The 26,908-nt window shown below is 45.5% G+C and overlaps 1 protein-coding gene and 1 long non-coding RNA gene across 4 annotated transcripts in view; one reads left to right on the forward strand and one right to left on the reverse strand.

Moving 5' to 3' along the window:
• Positions 1–2,998: 2,998 nt before the first annotated feature.
• Positions 2,999–26,908, reverse strand: part of gabrb1 (gamma-aminobutyric acid type A receptor subunit beta1) — a 52,753-nt gene continuing 28,843 nt past the window's right edge. For all 3 annotated transcript variants that reach the window (XM_035419626.1, XM_035419625.1, XM_035419624.1), the window contains 6 exons: positions 26,557–26,777; positions 17,907–17,989; positions 14,571–14,705; positions 13,679–13,831; positions 9,710–9,960; positions 2,999–5,489 (listed from right to left, as the gene is read on the reverse strand). In XM_035419626.1, coding sequence (XP_035275517.1) covers positions 5,142–5,489; positions 9,710–9,960; positions 13,679–13,831; positions 14,571–14,705; positions 17,907–17,989; positions 26,557–26,762 — 1,176 coding nt within the window. In that variant the 5' untranslated portion in view covers positions 26,763–26,777 and the 3' untranslated portion in view covers positions 2,999–5,141. The remainder of the gene's footprint in view (positions 5,490–9,709; positions 9,961–13,678; positions 13,832–14,570; positions 14,706–17,906; positions 17,990–26,556; positions 26,778–26,908) is intronic.
• LOC118228255 lies at positions 13,346–26,643 on the forward strand. The gene is made up of 3 exons (XR_004765432.1): positions 13,346–13,462; positions 15,335–15,398; positions 26,467–26,643. It is a non-coding gene; the product is annotated as an uncharacterized LOC118228255 (long non-coding RNA).

A 26,908-nucleotide genomic window follows, 5' to 3' on the forward strand; every position in this document is an offset into this window, starting at 1 on the left:
TTTTTTTTTTCAATAAGTGAGTTAGCGGTCGTAGAAGACTGTTCCGGAACTAGCCGCCTGAGCGACGATCGTCCCTTCTCCTTCTGGATCGCCCATCTGCCCATGTCAGAAAGCCGTTGGTGGGACGGCAGAGCAGGCGCTGCACTGTGGGGCGGCTGGCTCGCGCTGGGACGGGAATATGCCAAACCTAACGCCCCGCCGCGAGGCAAGCATTTTCCGCGCGTGATCTGGGGAAATAATAGAAAAGAAAGACGCTGCCATGGAATGTTTTTTTTTTTTCTTTTTTTTTTCCAATTGCCTTGCTGGTTGCCTGCAAGAGTTGCTGGTCAACGCGGGCGCCCAAATTCCGTTACGTTCGCCGCCTCCGTGGCGTTTTCACCTCCCCCTGACTGGCGTGCATCCCTCCGAAACACCTGACAGTGAGTTACCCGCCAGACGCAAGCCGCGTGAAGCTTTCTGTCTCTCCGTAGGAACTAGCACACCAGGGAGGCAGCGTGCTGTGCCCTCACACTTTCAAGCTGAGTTCCTGCCCTCGTGAAAAAATCTGAAAACAACTGAAATTAAGGAAGACAAAACGTAAACAAAATGAATCTTAAACTTTACACACACCACGATTCCCTCCCGTGGCCCACCCACCAGTGGAATGGAGTTGTGTAGCCGTAGTCTCCGTGCTGACAGACACACTGCTCACCCGCTGTTTGTTTGCAGAGAGATTTTATTTTTTTTTCGTGGCAAATGTCTGCAGGTGTGAGAGGGGTGAAGGCTGGACATTTCTTTTGGGACCCCTTTATACATAATTAGGTGTGGGGGACGGGACGGGGGCGGGGGCGAGGGGAGCAGGCGCCCCTACTACAACCCCAATCCTCTCGCCGGGTTACAATGGCGTTGAGGCCAGGGTTTGGCTTTCAGGCCATGCACCCCCCAGCCCCCCCCAACCCCCCCCAACCCCCTAGCAGCTACCTCAGCTCACAGGAACACCGGTCAATGCAAAGCTCCTCCTGAAAGTTGTTTATTTACAGATAATTCAAGATTCAAGAACACATAAAATACAAAGCAATGCAGCCAAATCTTCTTCTTTTTAAAAAGTATAGAGCACGGCATTTGTTTGCTATGCTGGTCCTTTCTGGGAGTGTCTGTGGTTGATACAGAGCACCACTCCCTAACCACCAAACAAGAGGTTTCGGGAAAGAGGAGCATTTTTGAGCTCTCAAGCAATGGAGTCCAGAACTATGGCTCCAGTCATTTCCTGTGTCCAGTCAGCACCTGAACCAGTCTGATTGGCTGAGATCAGAAAGAACAAGTGTCTGATTGGATGACACTGTTCTTCGTCTTCCTGTGATTCCATACAATGGTCGCACTTTGGCATGAATACTAGACCTGTAAGCACCTCCTGCATTTCTCTGTATAACTGAAACATTTTATACTATTTTAATATTTCATAAATGTGTAATGTACTTGTCCTTTCATGTTTTCTCAGTGAATTATAGAGTAAAAAGTATGCACACTACTCCAAATTAATCAAAAAATGCAGCACCTATTTAATTTATGCTCATTGGAAAGATTGAAACAAGACAAAATAATAACATTAAAGATAAAAGAATAGAAAATATTAAAAACATTTTTGGCAGATTACTGAGTTTACTAGATAGCAACTATCAGTGGGTAGTCATACATTACTTGCATGTTAACAGTAATAAAGTGAGCATATACCATCCTGCTTTAAATGCTTTTTCGGATACTGATACAAACCCACATTACAGAGCTACACTTTAATTGTGTGTGTGTAAGTTCATGTAATAGTAAAAGCATATTATATTACAGCTTGTGATGTGCTTTGTGTTGAAATATAAATCTGCTGTTTCACAAAATGCCAAACAAAAGCATTACTCTAAGTTAAGGGGGAAAAGTAAATAGTGTTGATCCTTTGCTATGAGTAATAATGTCATTTTCAGTAATGTATGTGAAACAGGTAAATTGCATCACCTTAACTCCAGAAGAAAATCCCATAGTCACCCCTTGATATTTCCCTCTTATTTGCAAAACCGAGTCAGTGGCTGGGATTCGATCAGTATTTGTCCATATATCAAACAGTTATAAGCAAGGATTCATTTTATTCACAAGCATAGTTTGGCAAGATCAGCAGTCACTAGGACTAACTTGTCAAACTGAGTTTGTGATGGAAAAGTGTTTTTTCTGTGTTTACTTGTCAAGAAAAGTTAAGGACAAATGTTGATTGAATGCAGGCCAAAGTTTTAGACAAACATTGATTGAATGCAGGCTAGAGTTCAGGACAAGTGCTGTGTGAATACAGTCCAGTATTCTGAGTCGTGCAGTTCCCACCAACAGACGTAAGACCTTCCAATATAACATTCCATTCTGATTTTGTCAAAGAGAAGAGTCCATCACACGGGACACCATTGCTCAGCAGATATCCAGGGACAGTTGATAGTGGGAGCAAAGGTCACCAACGTCTTTAGCAGTCTTAAGCAAGCGACGTCCTTCAAAGATCAGATGCACGTGCACCCTAATTCAGGTGCACCGACAGTAAGTCCACAAATTTCCCCTTCACATGTACAGGCAACCACACTGACAAAGCATCAGGGTGGGACTCTAGGGTATGACATCACAATTACAAGAATTCCGTAAGGTGTTCATTGGTCCTTTCAGAGCTTTGAAAAGCTCTGTTTTCCTGACATCTGCAACTGAGGAGAATCCAAAATCTCTGCTTGGGGGGAAGTCCATGATATTGAATAATGTTCCAATCCTCTTTATGCGTTTGCTTCAAAAATAACAAGAACACTGACACTGACAGTGACAGAAGCACAAACTCTAAAAAGGGATTTTGTCATCGTATAAACAGATTGTCTTTGTAATACTTGGATGCCTGGTAGCTACTGGATACACACATAGAGACAGCACAATAAAATTCAACAAGTAACCTCACTTATTTTATATCTTCTTTTTTTTAAAAAGTGCAAGTTTTCGTTTCGTTTTTTTAAACTCTAAACACTGGTAATAAGTTTTAACCCTGTGAAAATACTGTTGATTCTTTTCTGAAGGCACAATATTCAGCCGTGAGGAAGGAGAGTGAGTTGATATTTGCTGCGTCCCATGTAAGCATCGCTGGGTTTGCCTTGTTTTTCAGTTGTTCTGTTTTTTTTCCCCCTGTGAAACCATGGTAACACATATAGTGTCTGATGGGCCACTACTCCAGATACAGTTGCCTTGCCAGTGAAACTGCACTGCCAGTTTTAGGGTTGAGAATAATTGAGGCTTCTGAACAAAAGATGTTCCTGCGTCCCCCCTCCGAACCCAAATAATCAGTTTGATGCGAAAATGGGCCGTTATCAAATTAACGATGCACAAAAGCGCTAATGTTGCCACAGGAAGGCTAGACCCTGAAAGTTTGAAATACTGCATGTGACTTAGGAATTATGAGAACATAAACAAAATGTTGTTAAAATGGAACTTTTTTTTTGCTGAATACCCCAGTAGGACACCTTCAGGGATTCCATGGGTCTGGAAACAGATTTGGGAGCAGGCCCCTGCTTCTCCCCTGTCCCACCGGTGGTATTCACAGAGGGATCTGATCAGTCTCTTCATCTCTTATCTGTTCAGTTTCAAAATTCACTTCAGTTCTTATTCAGTCCTACACTCAAGAGTGTTGTTTGTGCTTAAAGTCAATCTTATAAGTTGACTCAGTAAAGATGTTCTGGGACTAGACGCACCCCTTTGAAAATAGTGTCAGACACAAAGCAAGATTCATATTTGCACATTAATGAATCGTCTTGTCAGACTGAATGCCTTGAGGTATCTCGCGAAGCAATTATAATTAAGATGGTACAAATAAATGTGATCGTATTAAAGTGCAGTCTCATATGGCAACGGGGATTTCAAACAGAGGATATCAAACTTCCTTATTTACAAGCCTAATTGTTATGTTTCTCTGAGGAACAGTCAAATCAAAGAATTTTAATTGACAGATCTACAAATCTAGGGGTCCCTCTGAGAACTCCGTAGGCTGGATTCATTTGAAACAGGAACAATATGATATATATAATATTAAAAGGGTCTATGTATTCTCTATATGATTTCTGAAAGCATGGCATGGTGACATCATAAGTCATTCTATACCTGATTTCTTTTAAAGAAAATTAAAATTTACATACTCACAGACACTGTGAGAATACATACAAATTTATCTAAACTTTTGCGATTAGTAAATTCCAATTGATATCAGTCATATATTTAAATGCTATATATATTTTCTCTCTCTCCAAAAACACGGAATGGTTTTTAGATAAACGAGCTAGGCATCAAACTACTGATCTCACAATCTTTAGGATGGAGGAAATGAGCAGACGGCAAAAAAACAGGAAAAGTAATTTGCATTTGCAATCGAGTGATGGCTGTACAAATTATTTGGAAGCCGCAGCTAATCATGTGTCACACAAAAAATAAACAAACAGAAAAGACACCAGGTGCCACCTCTGGATGATGAGATGGAATTTCAGCACTGGCTTAGACAATTTCCTTTTTTTTTTTTTTCATAGGACATCGGTAACACGATACCACACTGGATTCAGCATTCTATTATTGTTTTGAAAACATATATAATGGTGTTTTAATCACACGCAGAACAAGAAACAGCTACTATAATGAGAATGGAATTCCCCTAGTCCTCATCGCAGCTTAATGTAGTCACATCGTCCATTTTGGCAATATTTTCGATCGGTATCGGCAGTCTTTATCACCAATTACCTCAAAAGGATATTCTGCGGTTTCTCCGTTATAAAATCCACGTTCATTTATGCTATGCTACTGATGTGATGGGACACAGTGACAGGAAAGGTAAATTATTAGTCTTTAGTTATTGGTTAAATTTTTTTCCCATTATTTCCCATTATCTAAATACATATTTACAGTGAAAAGAAACATTTTTGCATACCCCGTTTTCGAAGTAAATTTATGACAAGTTGAATGAATTAACACTGGCTGAATATGATACTTGCCTCACCACTATATATTCATATTGTAGTTATTGTTTATCACATGGCAGTCCATTAGGTATCGAGTGTAAATAAAACCCAAATAAATAAAGGGGAAATGGAGCAGGGCGATTGGCCGGAGCAGTGGCCGCACTAGTGAACGTAATACAGCCAGTAGACCAGGTTGAAGAAGGTGAAGGTTATGGGGAAGATGACCCGGGACCACTTGTCGATGGCGTTGACGTCCGTGAGGTCGGGGATCTTGACCTTGAGCTGGGACGCCCTCCTCCGCAGGCGGCCCTTCTTGTGCGCGGCGGGCCGGTCGGCCGCGGGCCTGCCGTACAGGTCCCGGCTGGCCAGGGGCTTCCGGTACTGGATGCTGGCGCTGTCGTAGGAGAACATGGTGGCCCGCGGGTCGCCCAGGCCCGCCAGCATGTCCGAGCCGCTCACCTCGTTCTGGATCTCCAGTTTGGTCAGGAGGATGTTGCCGTGAGCGTCCACCTGGGAGGAGGGAGAAGGGAAAGGGGTGGGGGTCATATTGTGAGAGTCATAATCCCTTCTGACAAACAGAAGCTAACAATGCTAATTAAGCTCCTCTCGCCAAGGGGTGACTTTTTAGTGCAGACCATGTTGATAAAGGTATTGAGCCCACAGCCCCCCCTCCTCTAACCCCTTCAGTACCCTGTCCTACCCCTCTCCAACACACTCAGGGCAAATTTCCGTCACTCCAGAAAATATAAAACATTGCGGCTGCATTTTATATTATACATTTTACTCTAACATTCAAGTGCCCTCAACTGGAACATCTCTCCCACCCACTGAGAAACGTAAGACAGAAGCCCGTTCTGGACTGAGAAGTGAATTCGGCCCGATTGACCGTCTCACACGAGACGAGACGTACCGCAGCCTCCCCCTCCAAAAAAAAAAAAAAAAAAAAGAAGAAAAAAGCGAGACCCAAACACGTCTGGAAAAGAAGAGACGTGCTCTAATTTACGAGCTCTATTTAGCAAACCGTTTCTGCGCGTGATTTATCGCTGTGGAGGGCTCCTTGGATTAGCCCGCTCTGAACGAAGAGAGGACCCAGAATAGAGACACACACACACACACGCACGCACACACACACACGCACACACACACCGGCGCTCGGCTCTCTCTGACGTGTGCTCTATCTCTCCCACACAGCTCCCTGCGGGACACGCATTTGTACCTGTCCCCCTCAATCGAAAGCTGCATTACTTAACACCCCCCCCCCCCCCCCTGTCCCCTGTCCCCCTTTTTTTATACCAGCTCACAACCTTGGCTTGCTTTTGGCCGGGAGCACAGCTCATGGCCTGGTTTTATGTACAGATGGGTGAGGTGCCCTAGGTGAGGTAAGGTGACCTATAAGCCACACACGCAATACAGAACCAAACACAGATTGACATGGACGATATTTGTGCAATTTATATTTCATAAGCCAGGTAGTTGCAGAGAGTCCCCTGCCATCCACAAAGCCCTCCTGACTGCGACCACACATGCTTTATTTTATCTAAAAGTCAGAAAAAAATATAATGTATAATAGCTAGACCTGAGTCAAATACGTATTTGTTTTGGATTCAAACACTTTTCTGTGCACTTGCCTGGTGTAATTGAGGCTGCCAATATGACCAGAAGGTGGGGTTTGCACTTTTTGAGAGTATTTCATTGGTTCCAGTACCAGATAAGATCAGTAAAGAACAGAAAAGTATTTGAATCCAAAACAAATACGTATTTGACCCAGGTCTGATAATAGCACATAGAAATATAAACAAAGCGTATTTACATTGCAAATAGAAATATATGCTGTATTAATATACTTTGAATATAACATGTTTTTTGTCTTCCTGAGGCCACCGTAGGACCTGGAGACCTGCAGGGCCCCTGGTATGGCCCATCTGTGAAGTGCGACCCAATCCAGCCCAGTCTAATCTGATTTCATACCGTGTCCTTTACAATGGCGCCATTCCCCAGAGTCCCTGGGCCATTTGGCTCCGTAATTTGGGCCAGGAATTCATTACTAAGTTTTAATATTCATCACTCTGACAGGTAGAATAATGAGAGCGAGTAAATTTCCCCGTGCATTTCAGAGCAGCGGTGGACAAATCTCTTTTGAGATTATTTACATCCGCGTCACTTCACTCCACGTACGAGCACCTTGGTGCCGTGGACTAAATGTGTATTAGCTGCTGTAACTGGCACCTGAAACTGAGCAGCTGTGGTCGCATTGTAAAGGCACATTGGGGTTTGTCATTCATAAAGAGGAGCTCACTATAACCAGTTTATTGAAATGAATAAATGCTTAATGTAATGTCAGCTATTAGAGCCCCCTTTATACTATAATCTTAAATTCAGATTATCTGACAGAAATGTAGTTTTTCCCTTTGAAGGAAAAATCAGGTACAGTAGTAACCAGTTTAATCAGGTAGTAACATTGTGTGAGTGTATGCATACATGCTTGAGTGTGTGAGTGTGTGTGTGTACGTCGTAGGAGAATTTGCTGCTGTGTGGTGTGAGAGAGTGGGACTCTGCTGAAGCTCAGCCACACAGCTGAAGCTCAGTCACACAGCTGAAGCTCTGCCACACAGCTGAAGCTCAGTCACACAGCTGAAGCTCAGTCACACAGCTGAAGCTCTGCCACACAGCTGAAGCTCAGTCACACAGCTGAAGCTCTGCCACACAGCTGAAGCTCAGTCACACAGCTGAAGCTGAACCACACAGCTGAAGCTCAGTCACACAGCTGAAGCTGAACCACACAGCTGAAGCTCACCCACACAGCTGAAGCTCAGTCTCATAGCTGAAGCTCTGCCACACAGCTGAAGCTCAGTCACACAGCTGAAGCTGAACCACACAGCTGAAGCTCAGTCACACAGCTGAAGCTGAGCCACACAGCTGAAGCTCAGTCACACAGCTGAAGCTGAACCACACAGCTAAAGCTGAACCACACAGCTGAAGCTGAGCCACAGTTCTGAAGCTCAGCCACACAGCTGAAGCTCAGCACCTGGACCTTCTGCAGCACCAAACTGCGGCTGGAATTGCTAGTCGGCCAGTAGGGGGCACTCTTCCCCCTGGTCCAGACAGAAACCCAATGCCCCAGTACAGCGATGGGAACACTGTGCTGTAGAAGTCGCAATGCACCACCGAACATGGTTTCAGCAAGACACGCTCCCCGAAGCCCTAAATGAACACATTTATGACATCAGCTAATAATAGCAAAACCAATGGGAGCATTACCCAGGCCCGTAATATCCAAGAATGAAAGATCTGTTTGCCTGTCAAAACAATCACATCTGTTTATGGGTTGGATATTAGAGCCGGCTGTTTTAGTGTAATAATAGAGCATCTCTTATGGTCTCATAGATCATTCTGATGTCCGCTTAAAGCAAATGAAATGGAATTACCTCTGCCCGATTGCCTCCGTGAAGGACTAATGTTCCCTGCGTCGAGTTTTCTAATAGATCAATGTTCAACAGGTTTTAAAGTCTCCAGTGATATTTATTTAATTTAGCTGCACAGGCCATTTTTTGGTTGAGCCTAAAGGAATCTTGGAAGGGTCAGAGGTCAAGAGGGCTGAGGATAAAAAACTTAAAAAAAAAAAAAAAAAAACCTATACGTAATACTGTAGCCCTGGGTTAGTGGTTGTAAAATACTCCATTATTTATTGTGTTTATATGGTCTTTAGAATCAAATTTTAAACGTTTCAGGTCTATTCTACACAAGGCTAGTCTACACTACCACACCTCATCATAAGGAATAGCAGATGTTTAAAAATGCAAAACGGACCCTTCCTTAATTAAATTAAACCCAAACACAATCATAGTTCATGCTTTCAAAACTCTCTACTTTCTGAAAGTTTCCCAATGGCGCACAGCTACTTTGTTGACGCCGAAATACTAATTGTTCACTAATGTAAACATTCTGTTTCTGCATGTGAAACAGGATAACCCTGCTGACCGTACAAATGTTTCTATAGTCTGTGTTGTGTAAGCGTATGCTTGCTTTAAAAAGCCTCCAGTTAGCATCGATTCTGCACTTACCTTTCCCACCACTGTTCCAGGAAGACTGGCTAAATTACTAAAGCGATCTGCTAATTGGACCAGGTTCACAGCAGTTCATTTTACACTCGAAAATGTCAGTAGTTCAGGGGGCTTGGAGGGGGGGCTTCTGATGACAAGTGTAGCTCAGATCAATTTTATTTCCCCCATCTCAGATATAGACAGACACAATGAATGCCCCTCTGCACCTGAGTGTAGCAGGAATGGGGGCATATACTTAATAAGATAGGGCCTAATAACTAGATATTTACTGTATTTTGTCTGAAACAGAAAAATAGTCAGAGAGGCCTTCAAAGCTTTGGAACTGAAGGGACTGATTCAATCAACCCCAAAATGATTGACGATCCAATAATTTGAAAAAGAAAAAAAAAAGGATCAGATTACATTGTTCTCTTTTCACGCTTTGAGTATTTCTGGCTTATTTTAGAATGGGATGTACGGGAGAGGTCACACACGGTAAGCGGGGAGCAAGGTCGAAACGCCCCATGCTTCGCCCGACCCGGACTCCGAAGACAGCGGGGCTCCTCATTGGCTCCTGAAACCGCAGAGAAGTCTGAGACGTTCGCCTCGGTTGCCAAGGCAACGTTTATTTAGAACCTCACCGGTGGCCCCCGGGGTAAATGACGCAAACGTAAATAGGCCCCCACTCACCTGCACCTTGTTGGCCTCCAGCCGGTTCTTCTCGTTGTTGGCTTTGGCGGCCTTCTCCGCCACCTTCTTCTGCAGGTGGGGGCCCCGCCCGAAGAAGATGTAGTTGACGAAGGCGTACTCCAGCAGCGCCAGGAAGACGAAGACGAAGCAGCCCATCAGGTAGATGTCGATGGCCTTCACGTAGGGGATCTTGGGCAGGGTCTCGCGCAGGTGTGTGTTTATGGTGGTCATGGTCAGGACCGTCGTTATGCCTGGTCGGGGGGGGGGGGGGGGGAAACAATTTGGGTCTCAGTTTGAGGGGGATGTGAGTGGGCACGCCCCCTGCTGGATGTGTTTGATTATTGTGGGAACAAATTACCTATTCTGAAAACCCCAGAGCCTTCCACAAGAGGAGCAGACTGATGATTTTCAGGGTCAACACTGATATAAACCTTTGTCTTAATGCTGTTAACAGTGCAACCTTGAAAATAATAAGCAAAAAATAGCTGTTTTTCTTAAAGAACTCTTAGTACTGTTATCCTTATCACCTTGGAAAAATACCTCACATTATACTCAACTAATTCCCCAACTGAATACACAGAGAAAATTAAAGTATTTAAGTCAATTTTAGTACCTCTGCGTCAAAGGTGCTACACAACCTTCAGCCTGGATTAAAACATAAAACCTAACGGTGTCTCAGTACTGCTGCTTGCCTCGCTGCTGAAATATGTTCCTCCTTTCCTTATATCAAGCGCAACACGATGCACAAAAGGCTTATCAGCTGTGGGAATATGTTCCTGTCAAATGCTCTTCTGTTGGAGTTAACGTTAATGATAGCACGGCTGGGTCGTCAGGACCTGAAGCCCGTATCTGAGTGAAATATCCGGGGATGGGAAACAGTGCCGCTTCTAAAACAGCACAAGCACTCACAGACCACACATCGGGCCGAATAAATCTTTGCGGGGTAGGGTCCCGTTAAAGCGCCCTGCTCCTGTGCATCTTGGGATACGTCACCCTCCTGCCGTCTCAGTGAACGAGAGGAACGCACTCCTGTCACTCTCGTGTGCTGTGATTGACAGTCCCAACTGTGGCCATGGCAACGCAAAAATAAATAAATAAATAAAAGTGTTGGTCCATCCCCAATAGCAGTCTCCTATTGGTTCATCCCAGAGTGGAGTGTTTTTCAAAGCTTACTATCTCTCATGAGAAAATGTGTGGAAACCTTCATTCACGCTCTTGATAGAACAAGACATTTCTGTGGTGCTTAAACGATAGACTTTCAGCAGCGATGAAAATCACACAGAGGGTGTAGGCATTCGAGTCTGGAGAGTTGGAACGGGAGAGCACCTAGAGCAACCTGGACCTTGACATTACGAGACCAGAAAAGAGCTGAGAAGGAGTTCTGAAACACAATCTTTCAGACATGTCTGCATCCGCAGTTTAATGTGGAGACACATTCCGATCAGACTGCCAAGAAGGGGTGCTGTTTGCGTGTCACATGATCAGGGAAAAAATGAAACTCAAAGCCCTAATGCGGCTAATTAACTTACTCGAACCTCTTGACTTCTGGGCACGGGCAGGTTTACCCTCTCAAATGAGCGCACTGCCGTTGAACTGCACTCAGAAGCAAATTAGGCCTAATTCCACTGCCGCCAGCCAAGGTACGGAGAATTAACAGCAATTTAGGTGACGCGGCAGCAGCCAGTGAAGAAAAAAAAAACACCTGACAAAGCAGCATCACAGAAATGCTACAAAAATATATGGGCGGCAGTGTAGTATAAAGAGTAAGGAACTGGTCTTTTAACCTAAAGGTCGCAGGTTCGATTCTCAGATAGGACACTGCCGTTGTACCCTTGAGCAAGGTGCTTAACCTGCATTGCTTCAGTATATATCCAGCTGTATAAATGGAATGTAATGCAATGTAAATGCTGAGTAAGTCGCTCTGGATAAGCGCGTCTGCTAAATGCCTGTAATGTTATGTAATGTAATGTAACATAACTCCTCCATCTCCTGCAGTCTCTAAATCGGTGGCTCTCAACCCTGGTCCTGAGCATGCTCACCAGGCTCTGCATGATTGGCCAGTGTGTCGCCCAGGAAAGGAGAGGCTGACTCATTTGGATTACACTGCTTCAGTGTTTGCTGTTTTGGTTTTAAGTCACAGAAATGCACAAATTTAACAACAAAAAAAAAAAATTCCTCGATTCAGGACGACCCGAAGCACCCTGGGGTATAAATCTGTTTCCTCAGGTTTGATCCTGCACAATTTTGGCTCCACCCTGCTGCTTTGTCTCAAAACATCCGCTTGCTGTGTGCTTTTGAAAAACCCATACCCAAGCACATTTCCAAAAAGGAGAGAAAACTGCTGTCATCAATTCCTGTGAAGAATTCTGAACATTTACTTGTACATAAAATGGTCGAGTTCAACCTTGAGGAATGAAATAAAAAAACTAAACAGAATTAAAAGTTTCCAGTGAGGGAATCAATACAAAATAAAATAAAAAAATAAAAGCGTCAACATTTCCATTGCGAGATTCTGTAAAGAATTAAACCCAAAAACGTTTCTATGCACAAAGCTCAGCCGCTTTCCTCGGTCAGTCTTCAGCATTGCTTTCGATCAGTGACAAACTAAACAAAAGACTGGATTCAATCAGCGGTTGTTATTATCTTGAGGTATATGAGGACCGCTTCTCTCGAAATGAAGTCAGCTCCTGAATAGGCTCCTTGTGCACAGTTAGATAAGAGCCGCTGCATGGAACTTCAGCGCATAATAAACACTTGTCTCAGGGTTCCTGCATTAAAACGATAAAACTCTGAAGTGTTTAGGCGCTCTTGACCCTCAGGGGCCTTTCATAATTTGGGCGGGGGTTGACAGTCTGAATTTTGTCATTTGAGATAACCAGTAAATTGGTTTTTTTTGCACATATTTCCCTGTCACACACCTCCATGTCCGCAGCCATAAATTCTCAGGCATGGGAACCCCTCCCCCCAATATATTTCAAACCCTGTATCCTGGACCCGCTAACGGACACAGGCCTGGGACAAAGTGTCCCAGTTTCCCCCCCCCCTGACCCCCCCCCCCCCCCCCCCCCCCCCCCCCATGTGCGGCCCTGCACACCTCTGTTTTTTAACAAGTGACAAGAACAAGATGGCCGCCTCCCTACGGCCCCAGGACACGGTCAGATAAAGCCGCCACCTTAACTGAACCGTTCTCCAGCTTTCTGATCTTATGGAACGCTTCCTCCGCTTTCAACTTCAGAAGGGCCTGTTTCACGCTGGCGAGGGACGCCCTTTTCTTCCCAAACACGTTCACGGCCAGACTTGACAGTTCGCGCCAAACTTTCTTTTTCATTCCGGAAAAGGCGTTTGTTATTGAGCGAAATCCTCAGCGGGATGTCAAGGTCAGCTGCCTGCGAGGACAGGGAGTGCGGGCACGTGCTGTCCGTTCAGTCACAGCCTGCCGAGAATTATGGGATTACGGAGGGGAGGGGAGGGGAGCTTAGAGCTGTTATCGAAGAGCGTAGCCCACTGCTGCAGTCACAGACCATCAGTCCGTGGTGGCGAGACCGTTCTGGTGTTCTGGAGGGGGGAGGAGGGGGGGACTGGCTGGTTCAGTGGGGGAGAGGGGGGCTGGTTCAGTGCACATTCAGTGCACATGTGGCTTCAGTTTGGACACTGAAGCCAGCATCTCACAATAACCAACAGTAACGAGCACACCTGTGCACACCTGGATGGCAGCGCAGGAGCAGCCGGGGAGAACACCTGTATCCCCTACAGGTAAGGAGTTAGAGGAGCACCAATATAGTGTAGGCTCAAATCATAGAAGGGTCAGACCCCTGTTGTTGTACCCCTGAGTTAGGTTCTGTGTCATTTCAGTAAAATGTCCAGCTAGAAGAAACCTGGCACACAGAATTACAAAGGAAAGCGGAGCTGTGGATGTCGTTCCTGATAATAAAATAAAAAACAAAAATGCAAAAAAAGTGTGACACGTACCTAGGGCCACCCGGGCGGCTGACGCATCATAGTTGATCCAGAAGGAGACCCAGGATAGGATGGTGATCAGGATAGAGGGCATGTAGGTCTGCAGGATGAAGTAGCCGATGTTCCTCTTCAGCTTGAAGCTGAGGGACAGCCTCGGGTACGAGCCTTCGGGGTGGGGGGGGGGGTGGGGGGGGGGGGGGGGGAGGAAAGTCATCACAGACACAGCTGAGTGAGGGGAAGCCAGAGGAAGCTGAAAGGGGGAAGAGCTGGAGTCAAGATGGACGCCAGCGCGGTACATGGAATGAGGGAATCGCGCTAGCGAGACTCGTGGGAAAGTCTCTCTGTGAGCTTCCCAGCAGCCGGCAGACACGACTTCACTTGCCTGCTGACTGAGACGTTGCTCTGTAATTGGTGCTACAACACAAATCGTTTGTTTGTCAGGTTAATATTATACTTATAGATTATTAATGGGCGTCTGTGCCTTCTGGGCGACACCGCGTTTTTGTATTCCTGAGAGTAACACCGATGTTCTCCGCTAATGTACGTCGCTCTGGATAACAGCGCCTGCCAAGCTGTTGTAATGTAATGTAATGTAATGTAATAATTGGGTTTCCCCCCTTGTTCGAGTCAGGTTCCTGCCAAATAGGACTCTATGCATAACTGAGAAACGCATCTTTTAAAAATATACACAGCGGTTATGATTCAGGAAATAGCGTTTTTATAAGCTCAGAGACAAATCATATTAAATTCAAACAAAGTACACGAGGTGAGGGAGAGTTACACCTGCTCCATCTGCAGCAACAGCCTCATTCATAAAAAAAACAGCCATGTAAATGGACTGTATGCATAACGTAAGCCGACGGATAAGATGTGTAAATGCCTGAACGTAAACGTGCCCGCAGACCTGTGGCAAACACCACGTTCTTGGACAGAGTCCTGTAGTTCATGATGGAGAACTGAGGAAGCTCGATGTTGTCCACGCCGGTGACCGAACTCCCGCCCTGCCAGTAGAACTCGATGTCGTCGGTAGTGTAGCCATCTGGAGAGGAAAGAAAACGTCACCTTAAAAAAACGGTGCTCTGGGCTGCCTGGACATGGAAGGTGTTGTTGTTAAGTAGCGACTGCTGTCTCCAAAAACGATGACGTGGTCTCACTGGAGTGGGCAGGTGTCTGTCTCACAGCGTCGAATCGCCACCAGTCCCCCAAAAACAGGAAAAAAATGCGGAGCTTCTAACAAGGGAACCGCACAGTAATCTAAGTTTACTGTGGCACTCAGAAAGGCATGCGCTTCAACTCACAAATAAAGGAATATGAATCCTTAACAATGTTTACTTAGTTAATGAAAAGATAGGGAATAAAACAAGGAGAACTGCGGCAGATTAAAAATGATTCAGCAATTACAGTCTGCCGGGACTCTACCAGCCTGTGTCATTATCTCTGAAACTGCACAAAGCAGCAGCCCTCTGCCAACTGCACGTCTGCTACAGACAGAACTAGAACACTGTGTTAGTCTGGAGCACCGAGCCCATGGGCGTGTCATCACGTGTCAATCACAGGCCAAGAGCACAGGAAGTGAGCCACAAGTGCCTGTCAAGGACAAATACAGTTCTGCTCTCTGTTTCTTTTGGAAAGCGTTTTTTTTTTTTTTGTTGTTTTTTGTTTTGGCAGGGGCGATTCGAGTGCCAGACCCGTGCCGCCGTTTGGAAGGTGATTTTTTTTGGCGGGGGAACAGGTGAGTGGCAGGCGGTGTGGACGGAGAGTAATACCAGAGTGTGCAAGCTGTGGGAACAAACGATCTGCTCCTTCATTAGCTGGCAGCAAACGGGCCCTACGCTGCCAGGCTTCCTGGCACTACTCCTGTCTCTGAAGGCGAGAGGCGGGTCTGTCGGTGGAGGCACCGGGCCAGGTCCTCCACTGACAGGTTCCTGCCAGAGGGGGCTCACTAGGCCTTGTCCCGTTAGAGGAGGGAGGGGTTTAAATAAAACAGTGATGATTTTTCCAGTAAACCTCTGTATTAGTTCTTTTCAAGTTCAGCTAAGATGCTCGTAAAGTCTCAGTCAGGTGGGTAAAGAGATATATCTCTCCTCTGTGGGGGATGTTGTGTGGAAAGCTGTCACTGGTTTGACAGTGCGGTGGATAAGTGCATATGCTTCAGCTTGTGTGCTTCAAATATCAACTAAGTCAAACTGAGATCAAAATTCCATTTACACTTTTACTTCATGCCACTTTAAATTGTGATTTATTTCTGTAAATCATACACACTGTGTGTGTGTGTGTGTGTCTGTGTGTGAGGGGGAGCACTGGAACTGAACAGAAAAAGAACAGGAATCCTCAATGCTATTTTTTCACTATGCCTAAAGCACATTTATCTTCCCCTTTTCCAGGAGGAATACAGCTAATCATTTAAATACTCTTGCTGAATTAATAATTGAAGCGACAGACTTTCCAGGATCTAGGAAATCACTTATTCGGGCGTTTCTAAAAAAAGAAAATGTTAAAACGGTGAAGTCTCTCCACCTCATATTCAGAGAAATACTGCTTCCTCATTTCAATGCCTTAGAGACTGGCACAGAAACTGGGAATCAGCTAAAATCTTACAGTAACCATTGCCCTGTGAAATATGAGCACGGCAAAAATTAACAGAATGGTTCATAGAATGGAGAGAATTACAGCCCAATCTCTCTACTACTTGTTGATTATAAAATATCACCTGAAAAAAAGAGAGAGAAAAAAAATAAACACAAAAAAAAAACAGAATAGCAGGTGTAAATATAGACACCGGACTATGGAATGAAAACAGCTTATCATGGTGTGAGTGTCCCGCACTAAAATGCCTTAAGTACATGACTGCTGAAATCATTATTGTACCTTTGAGACAACAGAGCAGGATGCACTAGCAGGTTGGGCATTCTGGCAAAAGGTGTTTGTGTGTTTGTCTCTTGAAACAGAGGAATCAATTCTAGGCTTTATCTCCAGCTGAATTTCTTCCAAGAGAACAAGGCTCATTCTGTCAGCATCGTCCTCCCTCCAAAAGAAGCCTCACTCTCTCCCAATGGGCCTGCTTGTCTGTTACCTTCGCACATATTTATAATGCTCTTCTGCGTTTGGGTGATACCATAAATAAACAGGTGTGCTTTACAGCCAGTTCCAGAAACGAATAATAAGCACTTCCTTGGTGCACCTGCTGGGAACACTAGACATTGATTTTTTTTTTTAAATGAAGGAAAAAGACAGCAGCCAAAAATTAAAAATAGATAACTACAGGAAGTCTTAACCCGCGTGTACACAGCCAAACAATATCTTAGGATTCATATCTTAGGATTCAATGAGCAGACATTTTCTGTGTTCACCAGTTATAAATAATTGGAGCGAGGTCAGACTGTGTGTTAAGTGGATACAGGTCAGACGTAAGCAAACACACACAAACACACACACACACACACACACCATACAAATAAGAAAGAGAGAAAGGGATTTGAACCCTAGGAATAAAGGGATTGATCAAGTGGTGGGAGGTTCTGCAGCCATGTCCCACCAACCAAGGGATATAAATATCTTTGGTAGGTATCGCACAGATAAACCTTTCTTGACAAGTATCACAAAACTTGCAGTTGAAAATAAAAGATGAAACTCTGAAAGAAAATAAAAGTGAAAGTGTCCCTTTGGGTAAAGCAGACTTTGATGTGATTCATAATGGCTATCACAGAACTGGGTGAATCAGACTTAAATTCTTCTGCTTTCCCTTCTGTTGTAGACACTGTTTTTCAGAATAATGTAAAAAAAAAAAAATGTAGAAGTCCAGACCAACATGTCAATAAGCAGTAATACTGCCACTGAAGTGTGGTTGGTCTGCAATAATGGCGGCTTATTTGATGTTTTGTGGTGGTTTCTGGAATACCCCATTACGGTGAAATCGCCAATGTTTTTCCCTTACTCAAAAGGGTGATTTTGAGAGTTGATTTGAGCAAGCTCACTGGGCCAGCTTTGTTTAGGAATTACCATTTGGCCCAAACGCATGGCACGTCTGACTCCCAAACCAAAAGCTAGACGACTTACAAGAAAACTATGAAACTGAGTCCACAGATTAAATTCATTTATTATAATTGTATCCCTTCCATTGAGCCAGTATGTGGGTGCTAGCTAGCTGGTACTCTTCTTGATGTAGCTCATGATAATCAGAGAGAGTGGAAAATGTCGTGCAGAGATGTCATCACTGTGCGACAATACCATGGATACTCACAGCTCTCAATCTCCAGCGTGCAGTTCTGCTCATCCAGAGGGTACCGGCGCAGATCCATCATACAGGCTGCAGTAGTGGTGATCCTGAGAAAGAGAGAGAGAAAGACAATGCCATATACTGATCTGTATCTGTCCAGTCATCCAACAGAATCTTATAAAGAAAGAAACAATAAAGAAGTGAACCCAGACCAACACTGCCATGGTGTATTTGACATCACCCACACAAGCACACACACACACATGCAAACTCATTACTCACACACAAACGCAGACACACACACATACACACACACACACACAAAATACTCAGATATCCACATGGACAAACTCAAGCGCCTGTTCTGCACGGTGCACACAACCGAAAACCACTGAAGCTGAATCCATTTGAAAAATGTCCCCATTAAGGATCCAAATAACTGGAGATGGGTTTGAGCAGGATCCAAATAACTTTGACGCGTCTGAGCGGGATCATAAAAGCCAAATCGAACCGCTTTTCATTCCACACTCTGGAGGCCATTACCTGTCCGCTCCTCGACCAGCGGCACTGCGTTAGGCACAAACATTCACACAACTCTCCCTCAACGCTCGGCCTCATTTCCAAGCCCTCCAGTATGTTACATTACAGGCATTTAGCAGACACTGTTATCCAGAGCGACTTACACAACATTCTACATCGCATTTACACTGTATCCATTTATACAGCTGGATATATACTGAAGCAATGCAGGTACAACGGCAGTGTCCAACCTGGGAATCGAACCTGCGACCTTTCGGTTACAAGACCAATTCCTGGCCCATTACACTACACTGCCGCCCACGTATGCGGCTGTTCCTCCCAGTCATTAATGAGGGATTAAACCCTAAACGGTGCGGGATCTAGCGTCTGTGGCCCCTCGACTCAGGGTTCTGATCTGAGGAGCTGTTGCTTTGTCTCGTCACTCACAGTCTGGCCTCCCTGACAGCAACGGTCTGTCCTCGTTTTGTCCGCGTCGTCCGCGAAGCGCTGGGAGAGGACGAGAGACGCGCCCCATTAGAATGGGCCCGCTGTACTGCAGCTCTGTCGCTCCAGCAGGCGAGCCGTCAAACGCATTCAAATGACGCCCGGCCCGTCTCTCCCGTGCGTCAGGAGCACAGGCTACTGGGGAAGATTGCTGCTGAGTTATGGCACGGTGAGAACGAATGGAATTTCTCCATTTTGCTGATTAAAAAATATCTGTCATCCCCCCAACATACACACGCATGCACACACACACACACACACGCATGTACGCATTTACACACACAAACACACACATGCACACACGCATACACACATGCACAAACATACACACGCGTGCACAAGCCAGGGTTGTCAGGGTTACGTTAGCTCCTTCCATGACCGATGCCCTATTTGCCCACAGGCTAGCAGCAGCCCTGAACAGTGCTAGACTTCTCTCAGTAGGGTGTCTGTAGGGTGCTGGATAGTCATTGGCTGAGAGGTGTACTGGCGGTCCAGCTACAGCACACCTTCCACAGGCACAGTTGCCATAGCGGCGACTCAAGGAGTGCGACTGTACATTCTTACTTGGGGAGAAAACCAAAAAATAAAATAACAATGCACAGGCAAAACGGCAAACGCACTCAAAACACTCCGTTGGCCTGCTCAATGTTTTGAGAAGCAAATCAGAGAAAGGAATAACGGAGTCTTAATTACAGTAATTAAGCCGAGAAGCGTGCACTTCCTCATTCGTTTGTGTGGGCAATAACGAGCCTCTTCTGGGGGGGTGTGTCCATTCATACTGGCAATTAAATTATGAGACTCTTTTGAGGGTGCATCCACTTGGGGGTGTAATCCCCGTCTACAATACTGGAGACTGTAAAACTGAGAACGAGAATGGCTTTGTCTGGGCTAGGTGTGATTGGGCCTTTGGCTTGGGTTCGTGTTGTCGTGTTGACGCTCGCCGATCCTTGACTGCTAAACTACGCGCGGTGATTGTCGAAGGTCCTTTAAGTCGAACCTAAATATACCTCCCTCTCTCCCGGATCGCGCCGCATAACATTATTTTTAGTCGCTGAATAACTTCCAGCCCCGCCACACGTCTGAATCAGTTTCCCCCCGAGCCGTGCCAGGAAGCCGTGAGAACGGGGAGAGAGAGAGAGAGAGAGAGAGAGGGGAGAGAGAGAGAGAGAGAGAGAGGGGAGAGAGAGAGAGAGAGAGAGAGAGGGGAGAGAGAGAGAGAGAGGGGAGAGAGAGAGAGACAGAGAGAGAGAGAGAGGGAGAGAGAGAGAGAGAGAGAGGGGAGAGAGAGAGAGAGAGAGAGGGGAGAGAGAGAGACAGAGAGAGGGGAGAGAGAGAGAGAGAGAGGGGAGAAGACTGAAGTGAGGGAAGGAAGTGTCGGCGTCGCGTGGTACTCCAGCCCTGCTCCCGGAAGCCGAGGGGGATTTTTAAAGTACCGGGGCCCCCTGTGGCGGCCCCCTGTGGCGGCCCCGCTCGTTCCGCTGGCCTCCTGGAGGGGGTGGGGGCGGAGAGGGGGCGGGTGGGGGGGTGGGGGTGGGGGGCGAGAAGGGGCGGTGGAGAGGCTGCAGGGTGACGAGACCGGTTCCTGGCCACAGAGAGGTATTTTACGTCGGCACTCGGGCCGCAGCCGGTGGTTCCAGCCTTAGGGGCGTTTGTTTTGTTTTCCGGGCGCGGGCCGCCCCCTCGCCGTTTGCGTTCCGCACAGACGCGACGCCGTCCTCCGCGGGTTTTAATGACGCGGGCGTCCGCGTTCGCTAATGCGTTTAGGTGTAATTGCCGCGACTTCAGCAGCGCATTCCATTGATTTCATTTTCACCTGCCGGCACGCCGCTTCGTAAACGACCGAGTCGTGGAACGGCGCGCCGGGCACTGATTGATCTGGAGGCACAGGATCAATTTGTTTATTTTTTTTATACCCCTAATGCAGTAGCTACCCTCATCTTTGAACTATTTCATGTTTTTAACACCAGACACAACACAATGCTCTTAAGGGCTTTAAGGGCACTGTGGCAGGACGCGTTTGGCTTCGTCCTGTCAGGGTGGGTCGGGCTTAAACTGGCCCGGGTTCGACATCAAGAGGATTCAGGCTCTTCGGTTAGCGCAGTCTTTGGGGGAAGCAGGAGGACCCCCGACAACAGTTAGGGGATCCCTGCCGTAATGTAAGCCATGTGATATTTCATACAAGCTGGCCTCTGTTATCTCATATAAGCATACAGTATAAACCTGCCTGTGTCATATAAACCTGCCTGTGTTATTTCATAATCTGCCTGTGTTATTTCATAAAAGACTGTCTGTGTTATTTAAAAATCTGCCTGTGTTATTTCATAAAAGACTGTCTGTGTTATTTCATATAACCAGCTTCTCTGCCTTCTGGTTGCTAAGCAGCAGGTAATCAGACACAGACAAGACGTAAGTGGAGAGAGACGCGTCTGCGTGTGCGTGCGTGCCTGTGTGCGTGTGCGTGTGAGTGTGTGTGTGCATGTCCGTTTGTGCATATTCACGCATTCACTGTATAAGCATAATTTTATATTACTAGAATGGCAATAATACTGTACAAACCGGTACAGTGTTCCTCTGTATGAGTATTGGCCATTCGGGGGGTGGGGGGGGTGGTGGTGATGTGATTTGATTGACAGGGAACGTGCCACTCGACTGTGGACCGGAAAGTAGCCAAGCAGGCCTTCAACCTCCCCATACACTCTTAACTCTCTCTCCTGCACAGCCTTAATGGACGTCACATGACCCTTTCATAGCAGCCCTTGATAGGTGGAGACGAGAGACACAACCACTTCACAACCACCCAAGAATACCAGAGAACCCAGGAAGCTACATCTTACAGCAAACTTCAAACACATTAAACAAAATGAAGAGTTCCATTAGTTTGGTCAACCTTTAAACACAGTTTACTTATATATTAAATTGAACCCCTGGCATTATAAAAGTAATGAATGGGTTGAAAAGAAACGTAAACAGCTGAGACGATTTCTACTTTCAGTTTGTCCTGAAACTTCTCTGCATTAGCACACAGAGAGACAGAGGCTATTAGTTTCATAGGTCATGACTTCACATAGAAATTCTCATCTAAATGACGCATACTGCAACACACACGCTTTACAGGAGCAGAATATTGCCGTATGATTTTCAAAAATCAATACGTTTCATGCCATTGCATGAATTCAGACACATTATGTGGCCATTTTGATTTACCCTGCTGGAGTTCCGTCCGATAACAATATCCTTGATATAGAAATAATGGAAATATCGATTGGTTGTGATGACAACCAAACTGTTAGGGCCGGGGCCTGTTGAAATATTGTTTTTGTTCCTCTTTATGTAATTCCCTGTGAAATACTCTGAAATAGTACATCAAAAAAAAGACACAAAAAGTTTGAGACCTTGACACATCCAAAACTGAACTGTAAAACACTCGTCAGCATGAAACAACCTAAACTGACAAAAAAAAAAGAAAAAAAGTTGGCCGAGTATGGAACAGCGTTCAATGAGAAAATGCCACTGTCGTCACCAGTCGCTGCACGCGCAACAGTGACAGACACCAAAGAGACTGAGCAGGAGAGTAACAGATTAGCAGAATTGATTTGCTTTCGTTTTCAAATTTAACAATTTAACGGCTTAAAAAGCAGCGTAAACTCAACAAAGGAGAGGAAACTGGCCGATCTCAGTCAACAGCTGTAACTCGGCAGCTGGGTATCGATCGAGATGAGCCTACCTCGTTTCCTGTCTCGCAGCCAGGAACCCCTCCGTGAGAGCACGCCCTCGCGGCACTGCACATGCTCAGATCTGCCTCAAAATGGAGGCCGGGCCGTGACTCACGCAGCAGAACAGATCAGCCCCGCTGAGGTCACCAGGTGATTCGGGACCACGTAAACACAGAACCGTCCTTCACCTGGCCTGTGGCTAAGCTATATTTAGAAATGGAAGAAGGATATAGCTTGATAAAATAAAAAAAAATTGCCCGAATGAACATTGAAATAACAGTACACAAATATATTAATATGACTATTAATCCATTACGATGCTGACGGAATTGAGTTCTAGGTTTTAGCCCCTCTTGAAAAAGAGATTTAATTACTTGGATGAATATTAATTAATACGTACGGCAGTAGTAATAACAGTAGGATCAGCCAAAATATTTGAATATTGTTTTGAAAGAGCTGTACTGCTGATCCACTCTATTTAAAAGGAGACTGTATTATCTCAAGGCTATGCAATGCCACCTCTTATTCGTCCTCATACTGAAGCAGATAGAGATTAAGATTTATTTAAAACCCAGTGTCAGTCACCTTGGAGTAAAAAGCTCACTCGGAGTTTAAGACAAAGTGACTGAATGGAGCAGAGTAGTCAGAACAGACAGCTACCTAAATAAATTCACAACGGCTTTTTTCCTAAACTGAATCAGATCATGAGGAAGAGAAGCATATTAAATGATATGGCAAACTTAAGATTGGTATTACAGATCTGAACACTAACTGCAGAACCAGAATTATGCCATACCTTTCTTTTCATTTTCAGGATAGATTCCCAAGATATCCCTTGAAATGAAAGACTAATGAATACTTGCAAAGATGGCCTTCAAACTTCTATCCTATATTCTGCTTGTTGTCCATTCTGTGATGTGTTGAAATTTAGGAGAGAAGACACTGAATGCAGGGTTCTTCAAACACTGGGGCACCTTTCCATGCAGGTGATCACCAGCAATCTCCAACACACTCCAGCGATCTCCAACACACACTGGCAATCTCCAACACACTCCAGCGATCTCCAACACACACCAGCAATCTCCAACACACTCCAGTGATCCCCAAAACACCACCGAGTGCCAACACACACCAACAATCCCTAACACACAGCAGCAATCCCCAACACGCACCAACAATTCCTAACACGCACCAGCAGGTCCCAACACACACCAGCAAGCTCCAACACACACCAACAATCTCCAACACACACCAGTGATCCCTAACACACACCAGCAAGTCCCAACACGCACCAGTGTGTCCCAACACGCACCAGCAAGTTCCAACACACACCAACAATCTCCAACACACACCAACTCTTCCTGTTTTCGCTGATTTTTGTCAGCCAGGATGCCCGCTGACCGTTGAACGTCAGGTCATGATTGGCGGGTTTTTGACGGATCTGAGCGGGTGACGTATTGGACAGCCAGGCTTGCCACTGTGCAAACGCAGCACGTCTGAAAAGTGCTTGTGCTCCAGCAGATTCCGGCTGGGATGCTGCGTGCTCACGCAGACTAAACCAAGGTGCAGATCCCTGCCAATCTGCACGCTCATGCGGAGTATTGCGGCTGACAGGCAAGTGTCAATACTGTCTGAATATGATTAATATCTCTGCTCAGCTGCCTCCAGGGAAGTTAACATTATAACCTGGAAACTGTGCCAAATTGTATTTGAATATGCAATGAGTATTACAAGCACACGTGACTTAAGTCTCTCCCAAGTACGAGGATTTAATTTAACATAGCATGTGGCAGACTGCAAAAAAAGAAAGACACACACACATATGTGCATACACACATGCACACACACACACACACGTGCATACACAAATGCACACACACGCACACGCATACACACTCCATGATGAGTATATGTACACACTCACACTCACTCAAGTGAATGAAAACGTGTCATTAATATTTTTAAAATGTAGTAAGTGTTATATTAAAGCAACAAAGCACTTGAGAATGTGCTTTATTATAACACCGTGAACTGTGACCATGCACCTTTAAGTGTGAGTATGTAACTGTGACTACGCACCATTTGACAGTGACTATACACACTTTAACTGTGAATATAAACCCTCTAACTGTGGCTGTGCATCCTTTAACTGTGACTGTATTCATATTTCAGCATGGCCCCTCACAGTTTATTGCTTACTGTCCAATATTGCTGACTGTCGCTTATTGCGAACAGTCCTGGCTCTTAGACGGATGCGTCTCACAGCGAGATCAGTGCCATTTGTCATGTTTAAATCTTTGAAGTTAAAGAGAGTTACGCTGGGACAAAGGGAACATGAAAAATAATGTAAACATGAATACTGCACCTGTATCACAATAACCATTTGGTCATCTTATCGATTTAAAAACGACCACTTAGATAAGGAAATTTTTACTTGGCATCCTTGGGTTATTGCAGATTTTATTCATGCTAGAGTCAACTTAATTATTCAAAGGCCAGAAGAAATATTTATCTCGGAAATTTCCATTTGTTAACAGGTCTTAGGAGCATCCAAATGTTAGCGCATTAAAATTTTATTATGCTGTAATAAGCGTGACCTCTGCAGATGAGGCCACGAGATCGTGGGAACTGCATAAAAAAAAATCATAAATTTCCTGCTGTAATATCATGCCTCGCAAATGCAAACAAACAAACAAACAAACAAACAACAGACAGAAAATTAACCGAACTCTCGGTGGAAAGGCCCATTCTTTCAACGAAAAATAAATATCCACAGGCCATGACCTTTACCGAGCTTTTAGCCACAGCCGCTTTTTTCTGTACGGCCGCAGAGTTTAGCTCCCTGAGACTGTCAGTCTGTCCTTCCTATCCTAGCACAGCATGTCTGTCCCACTGAATGGACCTCTTTTAGGTAAATGGGGTGGGGGGGGGGATGTAGTTTTAGAAAGGGTTCAATTTAAAATGTTCTGAATTTATTATGAATTTCATCCATCCATCCATCCATCCATTATCTAAACCCGCTTATTCCGGTCAGGGTCGCGGAGGGTGCTGGAGCCTATCCCAGCATGCATTGGGCGAGAGAGGCAGGAATGCTCCCTGGGCAGGTCGCCAAGTCTATCACAGGGCTATTATGTTATTATTAATATTATTCATTTCTCCATTTGCACTGTCAATTCAGGGGTCTGAATATTGCCTGTTTGGAAGCTTGACAAGTAAAATTAGCAGCTGGCTAGCCAGCTAGCAAGCAGAGAATTCCTCATTAGCATGGATGAGAGGCTCTAAGCCTCAGTTATTAGAGGGCCGGTTGAGCTTAGATTTTCTTTCCAAGTTCATCCGCCTGGCCACTGAAAGCTTCAAACAAAATATGAGAAAAATATATTTATAGTCACTCACCGCAAAATTATCGATCGACTAAGTGATTTCAAGGTGCCTGGTTTTCAATTATGAGCACGTAACCCGGCTCAGAAGCCGGGCAGGGACCATAATTTTATTCAGTCACCAGAGCTGATGTAGCACCTGGTCAGGCTGAAGGTACTTCTGCAGAGCCGGCTACTGGCAAAGACACCATGCAGTCCTTTAAGGCCACAACTGTTCCTGGGCCACAAAATTCAACTTTTAGAATTTGTTTTGCAGCACATTTTAATCGTACAGTAATTTATGCATCTGCTTCTGACTCTGAAATCGGCTGGAAGGGACCTGAAATAGGCTGTAAGGGAACCTGACCCTGAAATTGATGGGAACAGACTCTGACCCTAAAATGGACATGAGTGGACCCTGACCCAGACCCTGTTCACCACTGTAGACTATTGCAGTGTGGAGCCCTCCCTTTCTGCCTTTTCTCTGAACAGGAAGGGAAGAATGGAAGAGGCACAGCACTGGTGATGGGCGGATTAGACCCTGCAACCCCCTACAGCCCCCAACCCCCCCCCAGCTCGCACCTGAGGCCGTAGAGCACGGTACCGTCGGGGTGCAGGCGGATCATGCGGTTCTTGACGGTGACGCCGTGCACGAAAGACTTCTTGTCGTTGATGAAGTAGGTGTCGGGGACCCAGAGCTGGTCGGCAACCCTGTTGTCCAGCGTGAGGTTGAGGGGGATCCCCGTGTAGGACAGCCGCCTGTCCCTCCACGACTGCAAGAAGTACATGGTGATGGTGTAGTCCTGGGGATGTGGGGAGAGAGAGAGCAGTTAGCGGGGGTTAGTCCTGGGGAACGTGGAGAGAGAGAGAACCATTAGCAGGGGCTAGTCCTGGGGATGTGGGGAGAGAGAGAGCCATTAGCAGGGGCTAGTCC

The sequence above is a fragment of the Anguilla anguilla genome, chromosome 5 (genome assembly GCF_013347855.1).
Source record: "Anguilla anguilla isolate fAngAng1 chromosome 5, fAngAng1.pri, whole genome shotgun sequence".
Lineage (NCBI taxonomy): Eukaryota > Metazoa > Chordata > Actinopteri > Anguilliformes > Anguillidae > Anguilla > Anguilla anguilla.